Source organism: Salmo salar, chromosome ssa19 (genome assembly GCF_905237065.1).
Source record: "Salmo salar chromosome ssa19, Ssal_v3.1, whole genome shotgun sequence".
Taxonomy (NCBI): domain Eukaryota; kingdom Metazoa; phylum Chordata; class Actinopteri; order Salmoniformes; family Salmonidae; genus Salmo; species Salmo salar.
This window is the reverse complement of record NC_059460.1, coordinates 19,845,412-19,857,501: the sequence shown is the minus strand read 5'-3', so window position 1 is coordinate 19,857,501 and position 12,090 is coordinate 19,845,412. Positions and strand designations below refer to the sequence as shown.

At 42.4% G+C, this 12,090-nt stretch overlaps 1 protein-coding gene across 1 annotated transcript in view; it reads left to right on the top strand.

Moving 5' to 3' along the window:
* Positions 1-310: 310 nt before the first annotated feature.
* LOC106578560 (kinesin-1 heavy chain) overlaps positions 311-12,090 on the top strand; it is a 29,111-nt gene continuing 17,331 nt past the window's right edge. Inside the window, exons 1-6 of the mRNA XM_014157544.2 lie at positions 311-780; positions 6,318-6,405; positions 6,531-6,604; positions 6,852-6,956; positions 7,143-7,191; positions 11,986-12,041. Of these exons, the coding sequence (XP_014013019.1) occupies positions 655-780; positions 6,318-6,405; positions 6,531-6,604; positions 6,852-6,956; positions 7,143-7,191; positions 11,986-12,041 (498 nt within the window). The 5' untranslated portion in view covers positions 311-654. The remainder of the gene's footprint in view (positions 781-6,317; positions 6,406-6,530; positions 6,605-6,851; positions 6,957-7,142; positions 7,192-11,985; positions 12,042-12,090) is intronic.

Genomic DNA, 12,090 nt, shown 5'->3' with positions numbered 1-12,090 from the left:
ATAGGCGGGTTTATAACTGTGGCTGAGGTAATAGTGACGACCACGCATAACTCCGATATAAAGTGTTTTTTCTCAAAGTTTCCGGGATGTCACGTGTCCTACTTATGTTAGTACACTGGTAATAACCGAATTCTTACGAAACTTCTATTCGATCAAATAAGATACACGTAGCAAATAAGCCATTTATTTTTTTGTTAACCAAATTAGACACTCTCTCATTGACCTCCACGCAAAAAACTAATCGCTTGGTGAGCGAAAAAAAAACGCCATCTGCTGGTTAAGACATATTTGGGTCTAGTTTATACCTCTCGCTTCGCTTCTTCCTCTCTGTTCAGACCCGCATACACAGAGGGGTCCCTCCCGACTCGAAGAGCAAGTCAGAGTACAGTACTTTACAGCCGGGTCGTCAACATGACTTACATCTTTTGAATGGATGTCCTTTTAATAATAAAAAATAATATGTCTGATGATTAGTCTTGCTACGTTTTACGAGGAGGGAAGAGATTGACCAAACTAAACAAGCATTCACTGGGTGCGGCATCTCTTTGCCTCCCACAGGGGTGATCGATCGGGCGCTTCTTCTGTGGTAGTAGGTAGCAAGCAGCCGCAGGAGCTTGTCTGGTGTGACTCCATTCATTCACAGCCGCGGCGAAGATGGTGGACCCGGCGGAATGCACCATCAAAGTGATGTGCCGTTTCAGACCATTGAACAAGTCAGAGGTGGAGAGAGGGGATAAATACATACCCAAGTTTACAGGGGAGGATCAAGTGTCTATCTCGGTAAGTTGGCGTTCAAACACGGCAAACATTGGCCTACGAAAACAGTCCCCCGGCCTTTGTAATGCTAGCTAGGCTAACGTTAGCTTGCTAAGTACTAACTAGCTCGCTAACGTTAGCTTGCAAAGCCACACCAGCCAAGGGCACTTTGTTTACTCCTTCTCATAATACCTAGCCATATTGATGTGTTACTGTATAACGTTCAAATGGCTACAATTTTGCATGAATCTCGAATCGATTCACAACACATGACGCCCGCAACACCCTTGCGCGCCAGCTAACGTTAACTCCGCTAGCTATCTATCTACTGTTTGTTTTGCTGTCTAATTTGAACTAGCAGCTAACTAGTTAGCTAAAGTAAGTTATGTCCGCGGCCTACTTTTATCTATTGACTTGAATTTAAAGAAGTGTAACTAGCTTGGGAGGGGGTGGCCGAACAACTGATTTGGCTATCAATCCTGTATCTTAACTCTCAGCCCTATTTTCGAAGTTGGCTACCTATTTATGATCGCACAAATGTGGCTAGGTATCTAACTGTCCGTCCCCTTGTGCGGTATTGAAATAGTAGCTAGTTACTAACGTTAGCTACCTAGGGATAGCCACGTCGCAGATGCCATCGCCTCATTGACAGCTGTCATTTTTTGGGGCGTATTGAATGGGGAATGGTTTAACAAACTAGGCCCGACAATTTACTGCAAATATCATTTTCCCATAACTGACTTCAGATACGGTGGTATAGAGCCGGTGCTTTGTTCTGGAATAACAATACTAGGATAGAAAACTTGCAGTCAGGTGATCTCACCTGCTCAGTACACTACCCCACCCCTTCCATGGCCTTGTAAAAAGGAAAATGACAACGACCATAACTGCTGGGACAAACTTTATGGACTTCTAAGTTACAATAACTTACCACAATAAAAGCTCAATCACTTCCTTCAATTCTGTAGCCTAATGATGTTAATTTCATAAATGATAAACCGTTTTTTTAACAATTCCCAAAGAGATGTGGGTGAATGGAGGTTGAAAACTGGAGGAAGAAGTCCCAACAACAGTGTCAACTGTACTGTAGAAGCCAAGGGTGTGGCATCTGGTCATAGTGACTGAATACACGTTTGTTATGTCATGTGGTTAGGAACAAAACTTTTGGCCCCAAGCATAACATATGATCCACAGCAGCTTAACTTTCTTCATCTTTGAAAGATAAATTGTCAGGCTTATTTATAGTAAACTAGGAAATAATATTTCCCTTGTCTTTCCTATCTCTCTGGAAGCGGAAACCATGTGTCCTAATGACACCCTATTCCCTATATAGTGCACTACTTTTGACTGGTGCCATACCCAATATAGAGCATGGGGTGCTGGGTGCAATGTGTCCCACAACATTCCTCCATATGAGAGAGACAGAAAGAGACTTATGTTGTCATTGGCACATTCTATTTTACAGTGTAACTGGGAACAGTTGAATGGATGGATGAGGGGTGTGGTGTTTTTATGGGGGAGGGATGTCATGTCATTTGAGTAGGCAGTGACTACTGGAAACTTTTCTTTGTCCAGATCTCTTTTAATAGAAGCTCACTATGCTTAGTCTACTTCCTAGTACATCCACCCAGACCTCAGGGTATGAGGCCCAAATGGCGCACTATTCCCAACTTTTGTCTGGGGCTCTGGTCGAAAGTCGGGTTGGACCCACTAGTAGCATTAGCAAGGGTGGACATCCCTGGGAAGGAGACATCTCTTGTTGGTGTTGACCAGTCTCTGCCTTTGCATTCATTTGAATAACGTTGGCCTCTTTAACCTTTGGTGAGATGTCCAGTTACTGCCACAGGGTAACCTATAATCCCATTGGCAACCCTAGTGTTACCCATACTGTACATCAGTCATGGCCCATAGACTGACCCTGATGTGCTGGAAGATTGGGGTGTGTGTGGGGCTTGCCTAAAACCTAACATTCCAGCTGTTTCTACCAGTCAGCATCATGCTCATTCTAGTTCAACAACCCTACTCTTCTCTGCTAGGAGCGATGGATTGCGCTTTTCAGAGAAGCAGGCACACAGAGACAAATTGGCCAGTTTATAGTCCAGTAATGGAGGACAGCAGGGAGACTGTGGTATAGTATTAGATCCACAATCTAAGAGGTTGGCTGGCTGCAGGCACTGGCAGGAATCAAAACTGTGGAATAAGCTGTGTCACAAATGGCACCGTATTCCCTACATAGTGCACTACTTATGACCAGAGCCCGGGGTATAGGGTGCCATTTTTGTCGCAGTATTGCACTACTTATGACCAGAGCAAGAGGGATAGGGTGCCATTTGGGACACTGACATATAAAAGCCTGAGTCAGTCTGATGATGAAGTCATTTCCTTTATGGGTTGTTCCATCTCATTTCAGCAAGACATGACACTCACCATCTCAGATTGTTCTAAAATCATTTTTGCAGTTAGAAATGGATAAGATTAGCATTCCTGCAACATTATTTTGTTGAGTTAGCTTGATTTCTCAGAGATCAAATTGTAACTGATTGCATCCAAATTGCCCATTTTAATGTATAGGATTCATATAATATTACCTAACAGCTGATTTGGACCAAACTTGTTTTCTTTCTAACAATGAGTAAGACATGAGGAATCCAAAGAAATGGTCAAAAGCCATGTCCCATCCTACATCCTGTTAGTTCCATGTTCTGACCGCTAGACGGTGCTGTTCCTGCTATTAGGCGAACTTTTTTTTTAAAGAATTCCCCACCCTCAATGTTATTAAAGGGATAGATCACCCAAATTACAAAATGACATTTGTTTCTCTAAGCAGTTTATGGACAAAGTATGACAGCAACCCATGATTTGGTTTTGTTTACCCGGCACTGTTTTACAAATCCAATGTGTGGTATCTATATTGGCATTTTCGTGCTTCATATCCACATCCTCTAAGTAATATCATTGAGTTGCACAATACATATTTACATACTTTGGATAATTTGGACATGAAGTTCCAATGCTAATATAGATACCATTGACTTGCATTGGATTTGTGCCACAAATGCAAAAAAAGTTAACATTTGAAATGGTGGACAACAAAACTTATGCATGGGTGCTGTCATAAGGAAACCAACATGTAATTTGGGTGAACTATCCTTTTAACATGGGGGGGGGTAAAAAGAAAAGTACCCAATTATCATAATTAAGTAAAGATAACTTAATAGATAATGACCCAAAAAATTGCCAGACTCCAGTCACCCAAGTCATAGACTGTTCTCCCTGCTACCGCACAGCAAGCAGTACCGGAGCGCCAAGTCTAGGACTAAAAGGCTCCTTAACAGCTTCTACCCCGAAGCCATAAGACTACTGAGCAATTAATCAAATGGCCACCCAGACTATTTACATTGACGCCCCCCCCCCCCCAACTGTAGCTCTGCCTGAAGCTCAGTATAATTGATATGCTTTTTGTTCTACTTCTTTAGAAGTACTTCTTCCTCTTTAGAATGGCTCTGTTTGGTGCCAGCCCAGGAGAATCAAGTAAAATCAAGTCAGTGTCCCAAATGGCTTCCTATTCCTTATGTAGTGCACTATGTGCCCTGGTCAAAGTAGCCATTTGGGACACCACCAAGGCTTCCTAATAGAATGGCGCAACCCATCACTACTACCATATAAGCCTAGTCCTTGGCTGGCATTTTGGTGGTGCTCACAGGCACACAATCAGAGTGATCATTCAGAATGAGAACACCCCATGTCTGTGTCAAGGCAGCAGAACCATAGATAAAGACTATTTTGGAAGTGCTCAGTTATGCACAGTCCATAGCAGCTCAACACAAAGGCTGCGTCCTGATTCTCCACCCTTCTCCTGAAGTGTGCCCTTGGACATGTTCCGTCATGGATTTAAAAGCATTGTTATTCCATGTGAGAAATTGTACAAGTGCACGCATCGGGAAAAGGGGGAGAATCAGAATGCAAACCAAGATTAGGATCGAGGTAGTCAGACTATTGCCAGGGTTGTAGATGGAGGAACTGTAGTGGATAATATCGTCCTACTCAGACTAGTCTCAGACTAGACGTAACATAGTAAATGTAAATCCGGGTCACTCAAATTAGGATGATATGTTACATTTGGTATGGTTACATAAGACAGAAGGTTACTTAAGGCAAAAACAAAAGTACGGTTGCTGGTTCGGGGTGGGCATATAATGTGAACGTCTAGCAACCCAAAGGTTGCGTGTTCGAATTTCATCACGGACAACTTTAGCCTTTTAGCTACTTTGCAACTACTTGCAATTTTTTTTGCTACTTTGCAACTACTTAGCATTTTAACTAACCCTTTGCTAGCGTTAGCCACCTAGCCAATGTTAGCAACAACAAATTGGAATTTGTAACATATCATACAGTTTGCAAATTTGTGACATTGTATGTTTTAGCAAATTCTTAACATATTGTACAAATTGCCATTTGTAACATATATGAGATGGAGTGTCTCGGATTTATACGGAAAAATATGCAATGCTCGGAGACCACGTTGCAGCTCTAACACCATCACTCACACAGAGAGATACAGTATGAATGTCAGCAGCACAAAACTTTTCATCAAAATAACCTTACGGGTTGTTTCCATTTATGCTGGCAGATAGCCTATGAATATAATGTTACCCACAAGGAAAGCTTCTGTGGGTTTTGATTCCCAAACAGTTATAGCTACTGCACTGTAGTTTGAGTATTCCATTTTATTTCCCCGTACTTTTTAATGATTTTCATTTGGCCAAGGAAAGTAGACATTTTCTCTTTCAATGCACAGTTTTTAAAGTAGGCTAACTTAATAAAAACAATTGTTCTCAAAACAAGGTAAAGTAGGCTTCTAGAGACCCCGCCTATACAATGATGGAGGGAACGCTGTGTCATCCTAAAGAACTCCCTCTGATGTAAGCTGTAATGATTGATATTGGCTGCTGCTGTCAAATGAATAGCCTGAAGTGCCCTGCTACTCAGTTGTCAGTCAGTAAAGCCTTTGCATCTTCCAGAGACACAGAGGGAGGATGCTGATGTTTCTGAGCTGTCTCTGGCCCTTAGTCACACTGAGAAGGGAAAGGCCAGGGCTACATCCCAAATGGCACCTTATTCCCTATATAGTGCACTACTTTAGAAAAGGCTGTGTTTGGACTGAGTTGGTCTGGTGGTGAATACCGTATACTGTAGTGTTTCTCATTAGCCGTCCAGCAGGTCAATGTAATCTTTTGTGACTGTTTAGAATGCCTGTCTACCGGTATTTCAATTGTTGGTTGAATAATGGTCATTGGTCAGTATTAAAATGGAGATCAAGTGTCTAATATAATGGCCTGGCTAGTAGGCCTATACAATATACACACCTTGTATAATAGGTTAGGCTATATCAGTCAACCTATGCTACCACAGAAAATGGGCCTCAAGTAAATGTCAATATTAGAACAAGTTTCTGTTTGGATATTTTCCCTCATCACTTTTCTTGTCATTCTTGCTATTCTTGTACAAATATACTCTAGGTATCCTTTGTTGCTGATTCACTTTTACCTATTGTCCGACAGGGTAAACCGTTCATGTTTGACCGAGTGTTCGGGTCCAATACGACACAGGAGCAGATGTACAAAGCCTCTGCTCAAAAGATTGTTAAAGGTAAGGAAGGATGGATACAGCGAGCCCAGGTAGCTTGCTCTGGTGCTGTGCTAGCAGTGTGAACCTTTTGGCAGTTTTAAAGTGATGCTTTAATAAGTTCTCCATGTATTTTCCTCTGTACACAGATGTGCTTGATGGCTACAATGGGACTATATTTGCCTTTGGGCAGACATCGTCTGGAAAAACGCACACCATGGAGGTGAGAGAAAGGCCTATACAATACATTCTTAATGCGTTTGGTCAAATGCTTTCAACCAGTGTTGGGGTCAATTCCATTTCAATTCCGTCACATCAGGAAGTCAACAAATTCCAATTCCACATTTTTCTCATAGAAAGCAATTAAGTAATATTGGAATTTAAGTTTACTTCCTGATATGACGGAATTGACTTCAACCCTTCTTTCAACTGTTCTATGATTGACGGGAACCTGTCTCTGTCCTGTAAAGGGTAGCCTCCATGACCCGGATGGTATGGGGATCATCCCCAGAATAGTCCAGGACATCTTCAACTACATCTACTCCATGGATGAGAACCTAGAGTTCCATATCAAGGTATGGAGCACTTCAACCACACAGCTGGCCTCAAGTGCTTCTATTGCGAATTGGACATTTTTAATAAACTTATGACCGAGTACATTATGCCCGTCCGTCCCTCACTGGGCGCTGATTAGCTAGTTGTTGTACTAAAAAAACACTGCACAGCAGGATTGTTTCTAATCATAGGTATCTCTGTTGCAGGTTTCATATTTTGAGATTTACCTGGACAGGATCAAGGACCTACTGGATGGTATGTACTGTGTGTTGTGGCACAGCAGGCATCCTCATTTGACAATTCTGGAGATATACAGTGCCTTCAGGAAGTATTCATACCCCTTTGACTTATTCCACATTTTGTTGTCTTACAGCCTGAATTCTAAATGGATTTAAATTGATTTGAAATGCAGAAATGTATTCACACCCATAAGTCAATACTTGTTTATCAGCTTTGCACATCTGGATTTGTGGATTTTTCTCCCATTCTTTGCAGATTTCCTTAAGTTCTGTTAAGTTAGATGGGAAGCGGTGGTGAGCAGAAATCTTCAAGTCTTTCCACAGATTTTCAATGGGATTCAAGTCTGTGCTTTGGCTGGGCCGTTCAAGGACTTTCACATTTTAGTTCTGAAGCCGTTTCAGCGTTGCTTTGGTTGTATGCTTGGGGTCATTGTCCTGTTGGAACGTAAATATTCACCCCCAGTCCAAGGTCTTTTGCACTCAGAAGCAGGTTCCCATTAGGGATTTGCCTGTATTTGGCACCGTTCATTGTTCACTTTATCCTTACCATTCTTCCCGTCCCTGCCGCTGAAAAGCATCCCCATAGCATGATGCTGCCATTACTATGCTTCACGGTAAGAATTGTGTTAGAATGGTGATGAGCTGTGCCTGGATTTCTCATTGAGGCCGAAAAGTAATTGTTCTCTCATTAGACCACAGAATCCTTTGCCTTATACTCTCTCACATGCCTTTTTGTAAACTCCAGGCGTGCTGTCTTTCCTTTTTCTCAGGAGTGGTTTCCGTCTGGCCACTCTCCCATAAAGCCCAGATTGGTGAAGCGCTGTAGACTGTTGTCCTTCTGGCAGGTTCTCCTGGCTCAGCCAAGGAACTCTGTAGTTCTGACAGTTTGGTCGGATGGCCAGCTCTAGCCATAGTATGGGTAGTTAACAATTCTTTTCAATTTACCAATGATGGGGACTATCAAACGTTCAACGCTGTAGAACTTGTTAGATACCTTTTCCCAGGTATATGCCTCCTAAATGATGTCTCGGAGCTCTTCAGACAGTTCCTTGGACTTCATAGTATAGTTTCTGCTCTGACATGCACTGTCAACCCTGAGACCTTATCTAGATGGTTGTCTCTTTCTAAATCATGTCCAAACAATTTAATTGGCCACAGGTGGACTCCAATCAAATTGTAGTGAAATCTCAAGGATGACCAAAGGAAATTGGATGCACTTGAGCTAGGGCTGTGGCGGTCGTGACATTTTGTCAGCCGGTTATTGTCATGCGAAAGTCTGCCGATCTCAAGGTAACCGGTGATGCGCACCTTAGTAACATCTACCTAAAAAATTCTAAATCAATTGAATATACACAATCACAATAAACCCATTATTTATTTTAGTCAGGTCTAAAACATTTATGATATGAAGAAAATGTATTTCAGAAGAAGAGACTGAGTTGGCCTACTGTATGTTATCTAGCTATGCTCCATGCCATAGGCTTGTTCATTTAGCTGACCAGATGTGCCATTATTTAATATTATATGATTTTATAGTGAAGAATATAATTGAACTTAGCTGAATAAAATAGAACGGATATTTTTCCCATTCCGGAGCCAGTGCGCTATGTTGAACGTAAAACGCTAGATTTAGAGTCATTTGACAACTTTAGTTGTGAATGATACAAACCATAGAATGTCTTAAAAAATCAACACACATGATGCGACTATAGGCTTTCGTTTTTTAATATTGTTTTTATTTAATATTTAAAACATACAATATACTTGCAGTGAAGCCGCTCAACAACTAAATCACATTAGTCATCTAACAGACTTCCATCCAGAGCGACACACAGAAGCAACCAGGGTCAACGCCCTGCTCAAGGGCACGTTGACAGATCCTCCCACAAGGTCAAAAACGGGGACCCGAACCAGCCATCTATCAGCCACCGGCCCAAGCTCCCAACCGCCAGCCTTCTAAGACCCCCCCCCCACCCCACAGTTCCCCAAGAGCTGCCCCTCAACCATCCGAGACCCTCCCCCACAGTCCCTGAGGAAAAATTAAATAATTCCATTCCCCAAGCCCCCGTCCCCAATGCACCAACAACTAACAAAAAAAGAGAGAGGGAGACACACAGGAAAACAGAAAACAACAATGCAAAAGACATCAAGGACAACAAAAATCATAACACCAAGGCCAACTGACAGGGCCGGTGGCTGATAAGTGTCTGCTAAAGAAATGACTAATGTAAACTGAATATGTTTGAGTGCATGTATGGCACTATTTACGTGTATGTGCACATGTGTGCTTTTGAATGAGAGAGTGTGTGTGTACAAACACCTGCATGGCATCAGCCTCAGACATACCGGAATTAAATGTAACGTCACTGCCCCACAGTGTCATTTAAACTTACTTTTGATGTTTTATTTGTATTTTATTTGTATTTTTTTACTTTAATCTTTGACCGTCATTCTATCCCCCGCCCAGCAACTCCACTACCACTTGTCTCCAATTCCACATCCCAACCCTCAGCTTCCCTCAGCCCATCCCACCCATCTCTGCTGGCCACCCTCTTCGGATTTCTACGCACCATATATCTTTCAACTATGCTGTGATGTTTAACATATCATTTCCATCTATCTAATTGAATAGAATCCACAGATTGCAAGTTGAATATAAATACTTTTAATAAGAGTATTAGTAATTGACTGATCTGGTCTCTCCAGATCTCCCAACAGTACTATTTATTTATTATATTTTTCTACCCCTTTTTCTCCCCAATTTTGTGGTATCCAACTGGTAGTAAGTCCTGTCTCATCGCTGCAACTCCCGTATGGACTTGAGAGAGGTGAAGTTCGAGATTGTGTGCCGCCCCATGGGTCACCCGGTCGCGGCCGGCTGCGACAGAGCCTGGACTTGAACCCAGAATCTCTAGTGGCACAGCTAGCCCTGCGATGCAATGCCTTAGACCACTGCGCCACTCGCGAGGCCTCAGGTTAGGCCTCGCGAGTTTCTAGGGTCAATTTTAGATTGATGTTAAGCATTTTCAGTCATTCCTGAACCTGAGAACAGAAACAGGCTACCTGAGGGCAATACCAAAATAAAGGGTCTATTGATTCTGTATCCTCACAACAAAATCTGCAGAGCTGCGATGATTGTATGCCCCAAATATTCAACATTTTGTTGTTGGCAAGAATTCTATATAATAATTTTAGCTGAAAAGCATGAATTTTGCGTCGTTTTATATATCAACTCATACCATGGAATCAGTACATCAAAAATCTCTTCCCAACTATTTTGCAATCTGTATGGCACAGCTCTCAACATCCTGGTCCTCAAATTAAACTGCTATACTTTGCTATTTTTATTCCTCCGCCAGTTTTGATCCTTTTATATTGGGCAGACAGACCAGTTCGCTGCCTCCTCCCGCTGCCACCTGCTGCCTCCATTTGTGTGGTAATGCAGTAATCAATTGGTTGTTATTTTTGATTGAGCAGACCTTCCTATACAATTCTGAAAACTTCATGAAAGACAAAATGCCCTTTTCAAACATCTTTCCCATAAATACAGTTTTTTTAATCAACCAGCACATTTGAGGTCAGCCATAATATTTGTTGTAATATAAGTTCCATATTTTCAAGGGGATGAAATTGAAATGATAAGCTATTGATGATTTGATAGTCACTCTGTTCCTTGCCTGAGGCTGCACAGCTGTTCTCTATCAGAATCTTGTCTTTACTAATATGTAAAATTAGTTTCGATTTAGAATGGCCCATTTGTCAAATGTGCAGGGGCAGGGGAAAAAAGACATGTCATCTGTATCCACTCGATTAGCGAATAGAGGCTGCGCGCAGGTAACCTAGGTGTCAAAGCGTTGGGCCAGTAACCGGAAGGTTGCTGGATCTAATCCCCGAGCTGACAATGTAAAAAATCTGTCGTTCTGCCCCTGAGCAAGGCAGTTCCCCGGGCGCCGAAGACATGTCGATTAAGGCAGCCCCCCGCACCTCTATGATTCAGAGGGGTTGGGTTAAATGCGGGAGACACATTTATGTTGAATACATTCTGTGGGACAACTGACTAGGTATCCCCCTTTTCCGCTGGAATACCGTTATTTCACTCCACACACAAACCACTGTTTGAGGAGCATGCCTACGCTGCGCGACCGGTGATATTCCGCCCAAACTCTTTACGCCCATTATCTACTCCCCCAGAGCCAGATGAACTCATGGATACCATTTATATGTCTCTGTGTCCAATATGAAGGAAGTTAGAGGTTGTTTTGCGAGCCAATGCTAACTAGCATTAGTACAATAATGGAAGTTTATGCTAGCAGATACCCATAGACTTCGTCATTGCGCTAGTTAGCAACTTCCTTCAAACTGCACGCAGAGACATACAAATGGTATCCATGAGTTCATCGGACTCTGCAGAAGTATATTTTTTTTTTTTTTTATGTAGCCTTTATTTAACTAGTCAAGTCGGTTAAGAACAAATTCATATTTTACAATGACGGCCTACCCCGGCCAAACCATCCTCTAACCCGGACGACGCTGGGCCAATTGTGCACCGCCCTATGGGACTCCCGATCACGGCCGGCTGTGATACAGCCCGGGATCGAACCAGGGTCTGTAGTGACGCCTCTAGCACTGAGATGCGGTGCCTTAGACCGCTGCGCCATTCGGGAGCAAGTAGATAAAGGGCCTCCGATGCCAAGTATCCCTTTAAATGCAGGCGCTTGCCTGGTGATGATTCCTTGTTACAACATTGATAAACAACCTGAAATAACTGCAATAATAAAATCTACTTTTTTGTTTGTTCCCCTCTCTGCAGTAACAAAGAACAACCTGTCTGTACATGAGGATAAGAACAGGGTGCCCTATGTCAAGGTGAGGCACAGGTTTATTTATGGTCAAGTGAACCAAACATCTATAATGG